Source organism: Electrophorus electricus, chromosome 25 (assembly GCF_013358815.1).
Source record: "Electrophorus electricus isolate fEleEle1 chromosome 25, fEleEle1.pri, whole genome shotgun sequence".
In the NCBI taxonomy this organism is placed as follows: Eukaryota; Metazoa; Chordata; class Actinopteri; order Gymnotiformes; family Gymnotidae; genus Electrophorus; species Electrophorus electricus.
This window is the reverse complement of record NC_049559.1, coordinates 3,813,669-3,833,089: the sequence shown is the minus strand read 5'-3', so window position 1 is coordinate 3,833,089 and position 19,421 is coordinate 3,813,669. Positions and strand designations below refer to the sequence as shown.

The 19,421-nt window shown below is 42.9% G+C and overlaps 1 protein-coding gene across 1 annotated transcript in view; it reads right to left on the bottom strand.

The window, feature by feature from the left end:
• Window positions 1–19,421, bottom strand: part of dnah7 (dynein, axonemal, heavy chain 7) — an 83,251-nt gene that overhangs the window by 20,987 nt on the left and 42,843 nt on the right. The window contains exons 39-54 of the mRNA XM_027010040.2: window positions 19,186–19,312; window positions 18,667–18,886; window positions 17,641–18,513; window positions 16,796–17,025; window positions 16,374–16,704; window positions 15,766–16,112; window positions 14,956–15,136; window positions 12,032–12,217; window positions 9,258–9,421; window positions 7,670–7,824; window positions 6,439–6,629; window positions 4,060–4,193; window positions 3,339–3,674; window positions 1,575–1,701; window positions 345–539; window positions 93–185 (exon numbers count right to left, since the gene is read on the bottom strand). Coding sequence (XP_026865841.2) covers window positions 93–185; window positions 345–539; window positions 1,575–1,701; window positions 3,339–3,674; window positions 4,060–4,193; window positions 6,439–6,629; window positions 7,670–7,824; window positions 9,258–9,421; window positions 12,032–12,217; window positions 14,956–15,136; window positions 15,766–16,112; window positions 16,374–16,704; window positions 16,796–17,025; window positions 17,641–18,513; window positions 18,667–18,886; window positions 19,186–19,312 — 3,890 coding nt within the window. The remainder of the gene's footprint in view (window positions 1–92; window positions 186–344; window positions 540–1,574; window positions 1,702–3,338; window positions 3,675–4,059; window positions 4,194–6,438; window positions 6,630–7,669; window positions 7,825–9,257; window positions 9,422–12,031; window positions 12,218–14,955; window positions 15,137–15,765; window positions 16,113–16,373; window positions 16,705–16,795; window positions 17,026–17,640; window positions 18,514–18,666; window positions 18,887–19,185; window positions 19,313–19,421) is intronic.

The following is a 19,421-nucleotide window of genomic DNA, read 5'->3' as shown; positions in this document are numbered from 1 at the left end:
CATGCAGGAATTAATTAGGTAGGAAAATATGAATGTACATTTCCATGTACATGTAACTAGCAAAAGATAACGAGAGACATGATTTGTTTCACCTTGTCTGGTCTCAGGCAGCGAATCACCAGCATTCTCTGAAACTGCCCCAGTTTGTCCTGCCACTCCCCAGGGAAGCATGTGTGGTGTGGATCCTGTGAAACACAGGTGAACAACTACGCTCATCTCAGTGTTTTAAGGACTACAGTAGCTGTTTGATCACCAGGTTGAGTAAAGATGCTAAGGTGATCACTTCTCTACACGGATGCTTTCTGCCCACTGAACCTGAGAGCGGGTGGGGCGAGGGAAGGCACCTTGCTGTCGTAGACATCTTTCCAGCCGTCTTTGAGGCAGCCCAGATCCCTGCGCAGGCCCCTGAAGCTCTCCAACTCATCCAGACGACAGATCTCATCCCAGGCCTTAGTGGGAAGCCAATTACAGGGGTTGGAGTGAGAGTTATCCAAGCCTACACCGCCCGTCAGCAGGAAACACCACTCTCTTTCATCAATCTGCAAAAAAAAGAATGGGGAAAAAATCACGATCAAATTATAAGAGCCACTGCCACTCAGTGTAGTAATACATTATTACAATCATTCCTTACTGAGTGTAAACATTACAATCCAGATTTAATGAGGTTGCTGTGGTTTACAATGCTAAGCAACATTTTATGAGCATAGGTTTGAACACTTTAATCAGCCTTTGTCGTTTTTTTTCCACAATGCTTGTGGAAATTAAAAAATAATAATAATAATAATAAAAAAAAAAAAAAAAAAAAAACACAACCCACAAACAAATTAGATTTCAATCGCTCCAACTAGGACAATGTACAAGACTACAGGTCCGGAAGGCGGTTAGTGGTTTCCCTGACTTAATGCGCACTATTCAGCTCATTAGATAATTACAAAGCTGTACACGAGTTGAGCCTTGTGTCAGTACAGAGGAAACACTAAACACTGCAGTGCCGTGATCCTGAGATAGTGAGAGTTTAGAAAAGCTTATTTACAATCTGTAATGAGCTTTAGTGATGAGTTACAATCATGAGGTCTATGCCTAAATATTTGTAATATTTGATTTGAGATTATGTTTAGATGATTCATTTTGTTAGCATAAAAAACAAACATAATATCTGTAAAATGTTACCATAATTCAACATTATGGAAGAACAGACTCACACGAAGTTAGCGCTAAAACTGTTATTATTGTAAACTTGTATTACTAAATCTGTATGACTGCATATGCCTGTGTATATCTGTATATCTGCATGTATGTATGCCTGTATATCTGTATACATGTGTATGTGTATGTCTGTGTGTGTGTATGCCTGTATATCTGTACACGTGTATGCCTGTATATCTGTATGCCTGTGTATGTGTGTGTATGCCTGTGTATGTGTATGCCTGTACATTTGTATACATGTGTATGCCTGTGTGTGTGTGTGTGTGTGTGTGTGTGTGTGTGTGTGTGTGTGTGTGTGTGTGTGTGTGTGTGTGTGTTTGCGTGTGTGTGTGTGTATGCATGTGCAGAGGCAGCTCAGAGTCACTCACGAGCTTGTCATGTTTGAGCAGATTGACATTGAGGCTAAAGGAGAAGAGAAGCTTGTCTTTCTCGAAGAGTGATCGGCAGACATTCACATACAGCGAGTAGGTGAAGTGGTCCCTCAGAATCTGCAGTCTGCCCACCAAAACAGGGAAGGAATGAACACAGGAGGAATAAGTAATGCATGAACAACCAATAAAAGGTCTTTGGAAAATGACAGAGCAAAGTAAAATGACAATAGCAGCTTCTTGGACAAATAATCATACTTCTGTTGTTTGTCAAATGATAGAAGCAATATGCTTTTTTCACATAGTCTTTCTGTGTTAAATAATTGACTTAAGTAAACCATCTCCCCTGCAGTAAATACTGTCCACCATCATCTTAGTGGAACACCTTCAAAAATATATATCTTATGAGTCTAAATTGGTCATGTCTTCAGTAAAGTGACTCATCTTTGGGATTTTACAAATAGAATGGCAGTAACGCAATAATTACTATAATTTTTAAGAATTTGAACAGCAAAGTCAAGTCAAGATTATAGTCTGGTAGCTATTTTGCCAATGTACCTACAAGAAATCTGGAGGAAAGTGATTTTCTTTCAGACTAAAATCAACAATGTGCCCTTTTAGTAAGCATGTAAAAAAATCATGAGAACAAACAGCATATTTTTAAATTTTTTTTTTTTCACTTTTGGGAATAGACACCATGGCTGTCCTGGATTAACTAATTGGGGTTAGTTTTAAAAAATGGGATTTGGAGACAAAGGCAGTTACTTTACCACAGCTACTACAGTCTGTGTTACTTAACCACAGCTATTTCAGTCTCTGTTTCTTTACCACAGCTATCACAGTCTGTACCTTTAACACAACTACTACAGTCTGTTACTTTACCACAGATACTAGAGTTTGTTACATCATCACAGCTACTATAGTCTGTTAGTTTTCTTGACTTTCTTGAAGTATGCCACTTCTGTGTGATGTTTTTTTTATTTGATGCATCAACCTTCAGTGTTATTTGAATGTTCTGCTTGCCCAGACATCTGGCCTTGGACTGAAGTTTCAGCAGCTCAGCACTGAGGCTTCACCGCGAGCTCTGACAGCAATGCTGACCATTTAAGACAGTGCTGGGGTGATAGGTGTCTGGTCATGGCAGGAATGTCTTCACCTGAACTCTTTAAAAACTTTTACAGTGGAACAGAGGGGAAGTTTTCCCTCTGATCATACTACAGCTGCACCATGCAGCCATGAAAGAACATAAGGGCCAATGTTCCTGTCGCTTATTTGGTGTTATAGGGAAGATGCATCTGGTGTCCAACCACTGATTCAACACACAGATGATGGTGATGGTTCTTTTAGACACTGATTCAACACACAGATGGTGGTGATGGTTCTTTTAGACACTGATTCAACACACAGATGATTGTGATTCCTTTAGACACTGATATAACACACAGATTTTGGTGATTATTATAGGCACTGCTTTATTTATTTTGGTTTCTTATCCAGTTTAGTCTAAGCAAAGTCTCAATGCAGCACAGTGCTTGTTCCCTGTGCTGTGTTACATAACAACAGTCTGACAGGACTGTCACTAAAATGTGCTCCCTCCTACCCATATATACACCAAGAGAGGACATAGACATATCGGGCCACTTATCCCTGTCAGCAGTTACAATACAAGGAAACTACTAAGCCCTCAACTATCCTACACATGCGCACATTAATCTAACACCACGCAGAGGGTATATGAAGACTGGCGGTGACACAGGCTCCTACCTCTGCTCCAGTACATCACTCTTGTCTGAGTTGTCGATGGAGAGGATGAAGAGGTTGATGAACCAGCTAAGGGAATACTGGTACATGGGCTCGATGTTGGCCAGGTCAGCGATGGAGAAAAACAGGATGGCCGAGTGGACAGCAACAGGCGTGTATCCCATGCGCGTCTCATCGATCTTGCGCTCTGTCACCTCAGCAACGGCCTGCTTCTCCGAGATTTCGTTGGCCAGCACTTTTGAGGAGGAGAGGATCTGCACGGCCGTCTCATCCTCCAGGATGTTTCCCTTGGATGAGGAGAGGACCTCCAGGATCTTGTCCTCAATCTCCTGCAGCTGCCTGTGGGACGAGGGATGGGATATGGGCGATGATTGGGACATACTCTCAGCCACCACGGTCCCTCTACACCCACTAAAAGAGCTGCACATTAATCCCTAATATCTCTCTAGCTATGTCATTATACAGTTGTGGCTGCTTTCATTGGATTATCATCAGACTTTCATGAGGTTTATATCACCCTGCAACCCACACAGCTGATTCCACATCACCTCACAATGCTGAGTTGACAGCACGAAGTCGGTTCTAAAGCCTCCACCGACCTGCTCTAAAACACTGATTTGTGGGAGCATTTGAACAAGGATCAGTACCAAATACTCCAGAATCTGGATGGCCGGTGCATGTTTACAAATAGACCTCATGATGAGCAGAACTTGTCTAGTGGTACCGTTTGTTCTCTGCTCCCTGCAGGATGAGTGCCTGCTTCTCCTCCTCCAGGTCCGGCCTCTCACGGGCCACCACAATGCCCAGGAGCTGGTCCTGCATCCCCTCCGGAGTGATCATGAAGTTCAGAAGCGTCACCTAAAGAGCCAAACATGCACACCAAAACCGTAACCAACTGGGATGTGACAGTTTTTTCAATAGCATCTGTTAAATTATGCTAGCGCCTTTAAATTTTATAGCTCGGAGGTGGTGGGGTTGTTTTCTTATTAAACTCACATCAAAAGCACAATCTGTATTTAAATTTATGTTGTCTGTAGGCAGAATAGGTAACAGGAAACCTAATAAATAGAAATGATGAGAAGATACGGGGAAAATAAACTGCAAATAAACTACACTTTCTAGCAAATGCTGGAACTGACAGACATGCCCCAGAACTGACAGACATGACCAAGAAGCCATGCGGACTGAGACAGAGTAAAGAACAGACGCACAGTCAGTTTGCTGGTCAAAATGTCTTTTCAAATAACTCCTAATATTTAACAAGTACACCGTGGGGAACATCTGTCAGTCAAAGGCAGTTCTTTACTACAGACTCTCCTGATTCCTGACCTATTCATCATTCCTGTACTGCAGACACAGATTTTCTTCTCGTGTTCTCATGACAAGAACACAAGGCTGCCACGTGAAAAAAGCCAACCTCACACAGTGTATTAAACTGGATCACTGAAGCTTGAGGCTGTCATCTCCATCTCCTAACACCACGAACAATGATCAGGGGTGACTGCTGGGTTTCAGAAATGTCACTTAGATTTTACGTGTCATTCTCTGACAGTCTCTTTTTTTTCACTTGCCCACTTTGACAGTCGATCCAAACACATGCTGTTGCTATTGTGGCAGCAAGACCTTGAAATGGAGCGCAACTGATTAAGTTTAGCATGCCAGGCAGGCCTCTGTCATAGCCAAGCAGCATACATGGCCTGCACACAGAAGTTGATGAAATGCTTCATTAATTGAGTGTGATTATTACCTGAACGTCCTGCTGAAGAAAGAATGTGACCATGAATGAGTGCCACAAAAGCTCATTCAAATGACCGGACTATACAGCACAGATATGTAAGCAAAGTGCAGCTCCTATGAAAGCCCATAACGCTTCCACTTAATACATCATATCTGGCTGATATCCACAAAAAGATTAATAAAAACATCATTTCATAAGATTCCAGATGTCCAAATGAAGAGTCAAAAAATATTTTATCTTTTTTTCTGAAACAGAGGAATGCCTGCATGACTGTGTCTGATGTTCTATAGATCGGCCCACTGCAAGAAACAACTTTGCTTAAGCTTTGCATGTGTTTACTGGGAAGAAATAGAATAATTAGGGGTACACACACACACACACACACACACACACACACACACACACACAAACACACACACACACACACACACACAAACACATCTGTCACCTGCAGCTGTTCATTGCTGTCTCAGACTTGAAAATCCAGCAATAAGTTGATCTAGATCAGCATGGTCATAACATCAGAACAGCAGCTAATTCCTAACACGTCTTCACTCTCATCACATCGTTAGTGCGAATGAAGCATTTTGCGGTTAAGCCTACAGCGCAGTCTCTTAGCCATCCTCTAAATGGGGCTCCGTTCAGAGCTCAGATGATACACACTTATGCAACAAGGATACCAACTATAGACATTAGGGCACCAAACAAGAAACTTCACACAACACAAACTTTTGCGGCTTTGAATGCAATAAGAGAACCAGAGCGAGATAGACCCAATGATAATCTCTGATAGAAATATTTTCTCTTTTATCTGGAAGAAGGCAAAGGAGCCGGTATCTCAGCTTTAAGTGATTCTGCAGTACTACTGTGGCTTTTTGTCTAATTCTATGTTCTTCTTCAAAGTTGCCTGCCTTTCATCTCTAGATTAAACTACAGCTATGTGAATGTGGTCAGAGCGGATGTGTGATAACAGCGGGAGCACCACATCTGTGTGTGTGTGTGTTTGTATTTATGGGTATTTGAATGAGAACAGGCTGTACTGAACTATGCTTTTCAATGGGTGTGTTACTTATTTATACATTTCTGAGGCAAAAATTAAAAAATCAAACTGAAAAAGCAAGAACATCTTTTGGTTTCTGAGGTTAAGCTTGAATTTATGGTTTAGGGTTATGCTTAGAAAAAAAAACTATTAAATATACAAAATATATATGCAATTTATGCAATAGGGCTATGCTTAGAAAACAACCCTATTAAATATACAAAATATATAACCAAAATATGTATAACTCCACATCATGAGAAGTATAAAAACAAATGTGTGGGTGGGGGTGGGTGAGTGCATGGGTGTGTATCGTAAAGACCCACTTTGACTGAGGTCTCTGGTAGATAGTGTGGGTTGCGCAGTTTGGTGGTGATGTAGAAGCGGAAATCTGGTGCGTACTCTAGGGTGTTGTCCCCCAGGCGGATGCATACACTTCCGCCCTGTTTAAAAGTCTGCTTCAGCAGCAAGGGCTCAAGAATGGGGTCCAGCTCCTCCCCAACATTCTCAAGCAACACTGCAAGAAAAGGAACAGCACGGGAAAGCACAGAAAGCCTGTAACGATACATTGCTGCCATCATACATTACGATACCGAGATGCTACAATGTGCCAGTACTGCTGTCCATGTTTAAAGTGTGTTGAATAAAAGAAAGAAAAAAAAAATCAGCAGCAGAATTTATTAAAGCTGTTTGGGATACTCTATCACTCTATCGTTCTCTCTCTCTTTCTCTCTCCCATACTCAAGTTTGTGGAGTGAAGGAGCCCTAGTCATGAATAACTGAGGCAAGAAGCCAGGACTCATAATAACAACTTTTTCCTCCGAGGGGTCTTGGGCAAATCCATGCTGCTCACGTGGGGAGTGGAAAACCAGCCCTCGTCTTTTCAGCTAACACAGTGAAGGCGGACTCCGACCAGTCAGGTGCTGGGTGTGAAGTGGCCCCACCAGGTCTGCCACGCCCCTCTCCTTACTGTCTTTCCTCCCAGGAAAAGGGAGGAGAAACACTGCCCACCACCCCAAAGCTTTGTTTTTTTACTGGGCCACACGCCCACGTGAGCGGTGCCAGGCACGCGGAATGAGCTGGAGCAGGTGTTTCAAGACAGCGTGCCTTCAGGACATGAACGAGACGCGTTGCCTTTAGGACAGGATGTGTGTGTCGGCGTCTCTCAACAGGTATCACTCAGCGGTTCCTGCTCACGCTTTGATCTTGGTTTAAGTTTCCTAGTGAAGGGAGACCCCTAAAGAGAGGGAGTGGTATTGCACCTGGGGCAGACAGATCAGTTTATCTGACATTGTAACAAAGAGGAAAATCTGCCTAGGACTTCATTAAAAGCCGTGTGAGCAAAAACAAAACAATGTTCCAGTTGAGAAGATAGCAAAGAATGTTAACTGGGCACAACCATATGCTGTCTTGTTATACAGACATGCTGTAAATCACAAACATTGCAGCTCATTAAGATAAATTCTTCAAATGGAATACAAACGGAATAGAAGGAATGACATATCCTCCAATAGTAGTCGGATGTATATGTATGTATGAACTAAAGCAGCGAATCACCTGGAGTACCAAACTGAATGCAGTTCTCAAGCGTTCGCACGAAGTCCCCGTCACTGAGCTTGATGATGTGCAAGCTGTTGGACTTCTCCATTCTTTTCACCCACTTGTTGGCCTGGCCCTGAGGGTCGATCATCAGTGGCCATCTCCGTGCATTTCTGTGGAGGAGGTGAGGAACGCCAGTATGTCCTTCACATAAACTTTACTTTAAAAAGGACATGGAGAGCACTTTTTATTGCAGCAATATTGTGTCTATTCTTGGGATATAATTCACTATTATTACATTGTTCTAATAAATGTTACGCGCCAGTAACTTCTCAGTAACCATGTTTTTACTCAAAAACTCCTTCAAAGCATCTTTCCTCACCGATATCATATTAACTTTTCAATATAATGTATTTCCAGAAAGAGCTGTACATTATCAACTGTCATCACAGAAGCTCTATCCACCACCAAGTACTGCCCTGTCAAACGTTGCGTAGTGAACCGAAACTGGTTTGCCAGAGAACTTCGGCCGTCCCCAGTAAATGCCCTGCCTCTAATGACAACATGTTTGCCCCCATTCTAACCGTAAGAGTAATAATTTATGAAGTCATGCCCAGAAAGTACAAGAACCAGGAAAAAAAGGTATATTTATGATGAACAAAGAATTTGAGTAGAAAGCCTCTGCCTTTGCCATGGTAAGCCATGAGTAACCAAGCGAAGTGAGTATTCCCCACAGAACTGCATGTTGCCCTAAAGCTCATCCCATATGGTCAACTTGGTTTAAATATTGCCACGCCGTTCTGACTACTGCTACTAGTATGTGGCTCTGCTTTTCTCGTGTTAAAAATAAACAGGACACGGAAGCCTTTTCGCTTTGCTCCTGTGGCAGAGAAGATAAAAATTATATCATTATACACACCAAAGAAGCATTTCTGAGCAAGGAATTTGATAGTAGTGCTGTGCATGTTTTTCAGTATTAAAGTATTTTGAGGCACGGAGGCACCCTCAAAGTACTCAAAGACACACAAAGCCATCTTTCTGTTTTTATGATCAAATGATCCGTTCTAAGATCCCCTTCAAGTTAAAAGTATGGAAAACAAACCCTGAGAGTGACTAAGATGTTAAGAGCCAAGAGTTACTAAATCTTGAGCTATGCCAGCTTGGCCTGCCTGTGTTAATAGGCCATTCCCTGCTTTTCATCCATTTTTGTCCATACTGCAGCCTGCTCCTAATCCCACAGATCCTAATTCAGTCTTAATCCAAAGCATCTGCACTGGACTGTAGCTTCACACTATTCCAACTAATTTGCTTTTCACCATTTGATTTCTTCGAGTCCTTCTGTTTTTTAAGCCCTTAAACTTATTTATTTATATATCTAAACATTCAGTCATTTTATAACCTCACTCTTCTTTAAACAGTGCCATGCAATATATTTTCTTTATATGTACATCTTTTATGTCCAATGCATGTACATAATGTACATAATTTAAAAATCTAATCAAGTTTCAAGTGCTATTTGGGCCCAACCCACTGATATTCCATAAACCACAGTTCAATGATGCCACCATAAAGCACAGTTCAAAGAGGCTGAATCTCTATATCTTACGAGATGATGATGCCATTATCAATGGAGAAGCTGTCTGAGGGCAGGCCAGCGATGGTCCAGCTCCGGATCTTCACAGGCTCTCCCAGAGACTGCATTAGGGACATGTTCTTGGAGCAGGGGATCTGTGTGGCCTTACACAACTCAATCCAATCGTCTGTAGCACTCTGCAGTCTCACACACACACACACACACACACACACACACACACACACACACACACACACACACACACACAGATATTTTATATGGGATAATAACAGGGATGTGTTCCTAGCTAGTGATTAAAAGTAGCACATACTAACATGACTATCCATGAATGAAACCCAGGCGTGATTAATGTGCGCAACTTTAACTGCTACTTACAAGTGCACACTTACTTTAACCTCTCCTGGCAAAGGCTTTGATTAAGTAGAGACAGCAAAAGTACATCATAACTAACTGTCCTACGTTTGAATGAAGTTCCTCCATGAACTATGACAACTGAAGAAGTTCGCTGTCGTCCAGTAAGGTAGCCAATGAAATTCCTGTCAACACGTGCTTGGGTTGTGACTTCACTACATCACTTACACAACTACAACATTTGTGCGGCCTTATTTTTGTTTTATACAATAATGGTTTTGTATTCACACAAATCCATTACAAACCACTTTCTCTGTGTCTTCGCAATGATTTTCACACAAGGACCCTCTGCAGGAAAAGATATTGCTTTCTCAGTGGAGAAAATGATGTAGTTAAAGTGCTGGTGTCTCCTGCCAGCCATTGCACCAAGTTCACAACATTATCTCCCAGCATGGCTGCAAATATATTCCCTGAGTTGATTCATATTTCATGAAGGATTGCTGATAGGCATGTATGCCAATAATAAAGGAGAGACTGAAAAGGCATTTTAATATGGCACTGCGTGCGGCTCATGAGGAATGATTAGGTGAAATATTTCAGAATGCAGGGCCATGCTGCCTGTCAAACAAAGAACAGAGACGGAAATGAAATAGAGAACCAGACAGTGAGGTGTCACTCACTCCTAATGCGCTGCTTGACAAATATCCGAATGTGTTTGTGGTGGGTTTAAAAAAAAAAAAGTTTTTGTGTGTGTGCACATGTGTGTCTGTGTGCGTATGTACATGCATGGTTGCATGTGTGGCCATCTATTTATCCATTTGCAGGGACCAAATGTCCCTGTGATAATATAAAATTACATGCACTTTGTGCACTCCCATGGGAAAAGTTTCTATCTTTCACTTGAAAATGTAAAATGCAAAATGTTTTGCATTGACCATATTTAAGATAGGTCCAGGTTCTCTCTGTTCCTACATACCATAAGTCAGCTGCGAGGCCTGTGTGTATAAACTAAGAGGTCCGTGTGTATCAGCTGAGAGGCCTGTGTGTATAAGCTGAGAGGTCTGGTTGCATAAGATGTCCATGGCCTGGGTGCCTTTATGTACATATAGTTCATTCCCTCAGTTGATTCATAGCAAATCAGAACCACAGTTCAAAACAACTGTACTATTATGTTTATGTAGTTTTAGATTTATGAACCTCTTATCAAAACATCTGAAGTATTATGTTTATGCATCGGTCCTATTTGATGTAAAAAGACTTCCCAGTTAGGACTTTCTTTGAATATGAGCTGAGAAGTGTTTTACTTGGGACCTCAGGGTTCTTCTCTCACACAAATTTTGAGAGATAGCAGTAGGCAAATGCAGCAAAAAAAAAAAAAAAAGAAAGAAAATGGTGAGGTACACGCTCACCATTACACAAAAGAAGTTGATCTTGACAGCCATCCAGAAGAGCACTCCCACTTCCCCCTGATGTCCCCTGCTGTAGCCCACCACTCCTCCACCCCAGACAACTACTCTCTGTTGCCCTTAATGGACGTTCTCTTATGGGATGGGTTTCGGACATATGCACACCTAGAAACAAGACTAGGACCTCTAGAAATTTAGACTAGATATTAACTGATTATTTTTTAATTTTATTATTAGTTATTTATTTTTCTCTTAAAATTGTTATTTTTGTGGTTCCTGTTGTTGGCCAGAGGAGGATGGGCCCCCCATTTGAATCTTGGTTCCTCTCAAGGTTTCTAGGGAGTTTTTTCTTGCCACTGTCACCCTTGGCTTACTCATTGGAGACTTGGAGTTAGACATTTGTAAAGCTGCTTTGTGACAACATCTGTTGTAAAAAGCGCTATATAAATAAATTTAGATTTTGTTTTTATTATTGAACTTTGGCTAAAATTATCACAGTTGTTTGGATCTGTGTCTTAACCTTAACCTATCAATTAAATTTTTTATTATTTAACCAAAATAACTCCATAATTCTGTGGCATAATATTCAGATCCGATGATCTGATGCACCCTGTATGTTCATGTATGTGTGTGTGTGTGTGTGTGTGTGTGTGTGTGTGTGTGTGTGTGTGTGTGTGTGGGTGGGTGGGTGGGGGGGTATCCGCAGTGATTGGAATTATGTTCATGTGGAGGTTCCCACTCATTTATTTCTGACCCTCTCTCATTTTAATCACTATCTACATTTAAAGAGCTGCATTCAACTAGCTAAAGCAATCAAATGGGTAATCAAATGTGTGTGTGTGTGTGTGTGTGTGTGTGTGTGTGTGTGTGTGTGTGTGTGTGTGTGTGTGCGCGTGTGTGCGCATGTGTGTGTCTGTCTATAACTAAAGCTGCAAGCCCCAGGCAGGCCATGACAGCAGACAACAGATAGCCTATGTGACACGTGTGTGTGCGTGTATGTGTGTTTGTTGCTTGTGCACGTGTACGCACCTGTCTATAACTGGAGGTGAAAGCTCCCAGATAGGCTACTATGGCAGCTGAGATGAGGACGTCGCCAGTCAGGTTGCTGTAGAGCTCGCCCAGGTTCAGTGCAGTCTCGCTCCAGCGGCTCCTTTCGCCTCCCAGCCCACCAATCAACTGCTCTGCCCGCTCCAGCTTCTTACTACACAGTTCCACCTACAACCATCAATTTAATCACACCTACACACCTCAATATCAATAAAAAGGATGCATGTAATAGTAATATTGCCCATATCCTTTACAGAGAGATGACTAAGGTCTGAACACGGAGTGTGAGTGAGGTCGGTGTGGAGATCCTCACTGTCTGTGACTGTGCATGGCTAGTGGTCAGGGATGCACTAACGTATGCTGAAACATATTTCATATATATTTGTATAAGCAACAAAACAATACAGAAAAACAACAAAACAGATCATACCCAGCTTGAGTCTAGCTCACAAGCTGATTGGCATTCCTTTTTAGACACTGACAGCCTGATCCATCACACATGCTGATATTTAGTGGTACTCTCCATATACTAGCCGATTCAATAGGTCTCTTTTAATGTGAATGTTAAAGGTGGGAAAACAACAAGAAAGGATTCTTGCACGTGTGCAGCTAATGGACCTTAGCAAGCTTGATCTCTTAGTAACAAATGTGGACATTATATCCAAAAAATCCAAGTGCCTACTGGTGGAGCAATCAGAGCTTCCACTAGATGATCACGGGCTCCAGTTCCACTGTGGGAGCAAATTGTCTAGTACCCTCTGTAGTTTTATCTGGTTTGGTTATTTCATATGTGTCATTTGATGTGATATGTTGAAATGTGCAGTGCAGTCACCAGCTGGCATGCAAGCCAACTGATCATCACCTGAAACAAACTGCTTCATTTACACATAAACACACTGTAAGCTTCACAGCGAAGAAAATACTTAAGATACTAGGGGCAGCCTTGTTTGACGAATCTGTGCAAAGTAGCACAATCAGTATTAGCATTTGCTAACACAACTCATACAGACCTTAACTTTATCAAATTTGATCTGAAAGGAATTGCAATTTGGTTTAAAATGAGCTGTTTTTAAAAAGGTTGTAATGTAATTTTACTGCATGCACTCCTTCTGTTCTACTCATTCAAATCCTCCTTTATTGGTAGATTTTTTTTATTAAACCTACACGTCTACATTATTGTCATTTCTATGCCCTGCTGATTCAAGACGGTTAATTCAGTGTTTAGACTCTAAATTAACTTTCATTCAATAATGAAACTGAATAAGGTTGTACAGTACTAAAACCCATTTTATATCTACCCCACATCACAGGGGTGTTTTAGAAATTAATTCATGTTTCAATGTAAAAAAAATAAAAGTTTAACTATTACACATAATGCTATAACACATTTAAATTCACTCCTCCTAAACTATTATATTGTACTGTAACATAGCAGGTAGAACAGCATGCTAATAACAGCAGACATGTTCACTCTCAGGTGGGAACACATACTATCATACTGATACTGATATATTTCTAGGTGATATGCTATGCTGTGCTATAGATGTAAAATACTTTATTCAAACATCCTTTCTGATTAATTATTTTATATATAATCTGTTATTGACCAATAACATTCCGTTTTTAAGGATTGATAACATAAGCATTACCATAAAGCCTTACAGACAGGAAGTGGAATACTACCCTGCTTTCCTGAAGATGCCAGAGCACAAACAGAATTAGATGGCCGATAGAGCGGGTGATTGCTGCCAATACACTCCATGTTAATCCAAATAATCGCAGCGCTAAGATGCATTTGGGAAACCAGGTGGTTATCTTCGCAGCATGGCTGCAAAGACAGGATGGCTAAGCACTTGCATGGCAAAGATAGCATGGCTAAACGCTTCCTATTACACTGATATGTCCTTCCAGACCCTGTTAGATGGAAAATGGAGCTAATGTGATTTAAAAGAAGAAAGCAAACCGAATGAAAATGAAAGTTTTCCCTGAAAAAAAAAAAAAACATGAGAAGGATGTGTGTGGGGAAGTTTCAGAGACTGTCCCTGTGCACGTGAGTTCCTGCATGTTTGACATGCTTGGGTGAGCATGGCATAAACAATTTCCCACACTGAACAGAGAAAACAGACAACCTGCAAAAATAAACACAGCAAGAGAGACAAGGGGATAGAAGCAACATGAAAGGCAGTGAAATGGAGCAGAAAAACACAGAAGGACCCTGCTGGTGCTTGGGTTACCCAAATACCCAGTCGACTGTCTCTGTGCGTGTGTGTGTGTGTGTGTGTGTGTGCATCTGTGTGTGCGTGTCTGTGTGTGTGTGTGTATGTATTGAGGGAGGGTTAGGAACAAAAGGTTCAATTTTGTATCTTCAAAGCAGCATCAAGATGTGCTGAAGGAAAGTAAACAATACAGAAAAGACCAAACCAGAGGGGGCTTTTCATGTCTTCTGAAGACAAAAATGCTAAATAACTCTTTAGAAAGGAAGAATGTAAACAAAGCTCACACACAAAGACAGGAGATCATGCGAAGGGTGGAATTTGTCATCAATTAAATATAGTCTGTTCATTTCTGAAATGACAACAGTTGCTATGTGCCATCTGAATCTGTGTCTTAATTTTTTAAGCAGCATAAAAAAAATAAAAAAAAAAGGAGCACCACATACCAATACTGGAAGGTTAAAAAAAACATTTGTACAGCTCCAAAGCTTCAAAAGACAAATGTCAAAAGACATGAATAAAAAATTTAAATCAATGCTCCCAATAACCAAGGCTGAATAACACAAAGGATTCTCAGCTAAAGCCTTTGGATCAAGCCGCAGCTAATTTCAGTGGTTCTCTTTCCTCCTTTTGCGGTGTGTCAGAATGTTTGCTTATTTCCCCCACAGCGGTGTGCACCGGCTGCCTGCTGACCTGGTTCTCTAGGTCTGCCTTCTTGTTCTTGTTGGCCTCCAGGGTCTCCTGCAGCTTGGCGAGTTTATCCTGGACCTCTTTCAAAGCGGCCTGTTTCTTCCGCAGGCCATCCATCGCCACCTTCAGCTCCGACTCCGCCTGGGCCAACTTTTCTTTCTTGGGGGCCACAACTTTTGCAACTCTGAGAGAGAAAATGGGTTCAAAGGAAGAATTTACTTCAGCAGTTTATACAGCTTTGCTGGTGAATGGCTGAAAGGCTGGGTATTGTTACCATAGTAATACTTTTTAGATTTTTTTTAATTCTTTGTCTGAAAGTTTTCTTTTTCTTTCTTTGTTGCACTTGCTTTTATTTTAACAGAACTATTTCACTGTACATTTACATTAAGATTTACCACATTTAGCTGACACTTTTATCCAAAAGCGACTTACAAGTACTTACAGACTTACTGTACTGAGGAACAGAATAACTGATAGCACTGCATCATATTAAACTGAGCAAAAAGAGTCACAGATGGCAAATATTCCGTAATGTTCCTCAATCCTGATGAATTTTCACTCAAACCACAGTTGGTGATCTACCCAGTGGCACTGGTTTTAGGTGGCAACACCTTAACACCTGGCCCTTGGGGGTGTCCACAGACAAAAAGCACCAAGCAGGAAGTAGATGTAAGAGAGAGTAGGACCTTAATTCATGGGCCACACATGCGCAAAGTTCTTGGTGCTACAGCTGTGACCTCAGGCGGTTCCTCTCTCAGAGGGACATGTTTATAAAATAAAAGCACTTCTTTGGTTTTGCTTTCCTCAACTCACTTGTCGTAGGAGTCCATAGCGCAGACCCACTTGCAGAGTCCTTCTGCAGCGGTGGAAGCCGTGCGGATCTTCTCCGGCACAAAGTCGGGATTGGTGATGTATTTGTTGCGTATAATGGCCATGTTAGCTGGTGGGATGTTGTCCTTGTTGTATTCGTGCAGACTCTGCAGGAACTTCATGTCACCCAGGAGCTTCTTGGCCGGGCCCCAGAAGTCCTCCACCTTTTTGCCGGAGCCAGACGGATCGGGAACCCGGTCAGGTTTCATACCTTTCAGGATGCAAATAGCCTCCATCACTAGTTTAACTCCAGCCGGAGGACTCTTCATAGATTTCACCACTGTGATGTCCTACAAAGAGATCAAAATCTTTGCTAAAACTGCTGCCTTTCCAAATTTCCACCCATGCTAGTGCAAAGACAGTATGTTAAACAAAAGTTGTTATGGACCACATATGAAACAGATCAGACAAGTGTGTATTATACTGTAATACCATAGTAGACTAATAATACATTCTTCATCTGACTTTGCAAAATGATATACAATAAACCAAGTAAGGGTGAAAGACCACTCCCATTTCTGTACATCTGAATCTTTATCTTAGTTCTTCACCTGAGGTGTGAGTGTGTCAAGGGCGGCCAGAGCTGACTGCAGGATGGGCAAAGCGACGGCCAGGTCTGCATCACACTCATCTTTGATGGCCTTGGCGGCCGTGGCCTGCTCGTTGGCCACTGCTTCATCCACCCGCACAACCTTCTCCGTCTTGGCCACCTCCACGGACTCACGCTCAATCACCACCATCATCTCTTCCACCTCTTTGCTGGCCACGCGGAGCTGAGGCTGCAGAGCCTCCAGCTCCACCTGCATAGTGGCCACCTGGGCGGAGGCTGACTCCAGCTTCTCCAGACCGACCTCGTACCTCCGCTTCAGCTTCATCACCTCACTAACAAAGAAACATGACATCATCATTGAGGAGATGATACGGTCACTGAGCAGCCCCAGAAGACGTAACCAGTGGTACCAAGAACCCTTACGCTCGTTTGCGCTGCAGTAGAACTTTGAAGGTGGAGATGAGCTCCAGGTAGGAGGTGGGGGTGACGTAGTTGTGGCGCTGCAGCTCGGTGAGGAAGCGCTCCGACAACTCGATGGTGGAGGTGTGGAAGCTCTGACACATGTCGATGCAGCCAGAACGAGTGACATCTTTCATCTCAATGTCCTCCAAGAAGCGTGAAGCCACAGCCTGGAGCGCGTCTGTGGGCCAGCTCTTAAGGGCCAACAACACAACGGGAGCCGTGAAGCATGGGGTCAGATTTCCTCGTTTAACAGTAAAGACATGAGACAGTGACATTTTGTGATCTAAAATCAAAAGGTGTTCAGACTGTTTGCATCATAATATCATATTAATCATAATCATATCATAAACTAATTACAGAGAAGCCCACTGTGCCTTAGGGTGTATTCAGACTTGGTACCTTTGGTTCAGTTCCCTGGTACGATTGCTCGACAAATACATTTAGCCCAGCACACAGCAAGTTACTAGCTCAGTTGACATTATTGTAGTTAATGTCAGAAAATATACATCATAAGCTGTTCAGTCAGTATGTGACCATCATCATATGACTTCTGCCCACACCTTATTGTTTGATAATGTGTTAATGTGAATGCTAAATGCACCAGGGCTAAAAACCAACAATGTATCATTTTATGCTTTGGTCTGGACAAAGGGAACTGAACCACAAACCCTTGTTGTATTTGTTCCAAACCAAAATCCATATATTAGCTTTGTTTAGTGAAATCGGACCAGGTGCAATGCTGGAATAAATGCAGCCCCTTAGAGAAAGCCTGCTGTATATGCATGTGTATCAGACAGAGTCCTGACCTGGAACCAGTCTATAGTGCAGCAGTTGATGAGGGCAGGGAAGCGCCTTAGGCGGCCTCTGAAGGTATCTCCAATGGGACTCATGGCCAACACCACGTGCAGCTGGCTGCGGCAGCGCTCCAGGAACATGTTGAAGAGAGCCAGTGGGCTGCCGTCCGTCTGCTGCTCCCGCTCTCGCTGCCGGTCCAGCACCCGCATGCGCTCGCAGATCTCCTGCTTCTCGTCCACAGCGAAGAGGTTGGGAACCTCGCCCAAGTTCAGCAGGTTGCTGACGTCTTCCAGGAAAGATTCCATCTTGATCTGGGTGTCGGTGAAGAGGAAGACAGCATGCGTGTCGCCGGTCGTGGACTTCCGCAGGATGAGCTTCAGGTCATCGCGCCACTCCGTCAGTCCATAGCTTTTGGAGATCTCCACCTGGAAGAGCTCTGCTTCGGCCATGTGAGCGGCTAGGCGGGTGAGGGACTGCCGACCGCTCCCACCAACGCCAACCAACAATGCGTGACCCCGGGGCTGCTTAAGCACGCGGGAGACCCTGCAGACGTGCTCGATAGCAAAGCGGAACAGCACAAGGTTCATGGGCGCCTTGCTGACATTGTTGTACTCCTCCAGGTGGGACTCCACCACCTGCCGAAGCTGGTCCAGGTCGCTCACCTCCCGGTAGTTGTGGTCTACGCCCTTGGGGTCATGGAAGTCACAGAACATGAGGCTGCGCAGGTCGTCTTCATTCACGCGGCCATCTGAATCAAAGTCCAGATGCTGGAAAAGCTGATGGAAGTCCTCCTTAAGGTGGGACTGGCAGACCTCCTGCAGGAAGTCCACCATCCAAGTGCGGTCAGATGGGTGGACCAATCGGTCATAGTAAACTCTCTGCACCTGAGGCAACACAAGTACTGTAAGATCTTTGTTCACTAAAACGACTATCACAGATCTCAGTGTATTTGCTCATGGCCTGTATTTTGTTTACAACAGCCCCATAGTAGCCTGGGGAAGAGAATCTTATATGTCATGATTTACCAAGAACATTACCTCATGTACCCATAAGCGTTTGATAGCTTTAGGGTCATCTGCTGTCTCTGGGCGAGATAAGCAAACGCCCTGGATGACCCGGGAGAAATCTCGCAGGTTGAAGAGGTAGTGGGACTTGGCGGGAGTGGGCAGCAGGTTCTTAGTGGCCTCCTGATACACTGCCATGGTAGCAGCAACTATCTGGGAGCTGAGGCTGGCAAAGTGTTTAGGGAAGGGGAGTCTGGAAACAAGAGCAAAGGCTTCTGCTAATTTACCTTAAATGTCAGCATTAATGGAGCACTTCACAACACTATCCGTACAAGGCAATTAAAGAACGAAAGCTAGTGAGGACCAATTATCATGACCTCACTTACACTTGTACCATTTACTTGCTTTTCTTCATTATTTCCAGTGGCAATTGCTGATGACTTATTGACCAAATACTCCATTAACCTAGTGCTTTTAAAGTGGTTCTGGGATCACTAGCAAACCTCACATTTATTGAAGGTGACAGTCAGGTTGTCCTTGTATACTACACACCGTATGATCAGGTGCCAGGTCAGAATCCTAGAGAAAATGGTGTACATGGTCTTTTCATCAAACTCGTTGATTGTCACCATGTTAAAGTGACGGAGGAATCGAGGTGTGACTGGGTTCCGCCCCCCTCCTGCACATGACCACATGAGAGGATAAAATGAGCAGTTTTTTAAATATAGCACCATAGAAGGTGGCTGCCATATTGGTGTACAGAGAGAGAGCGAGAATGAGAGAGAGAG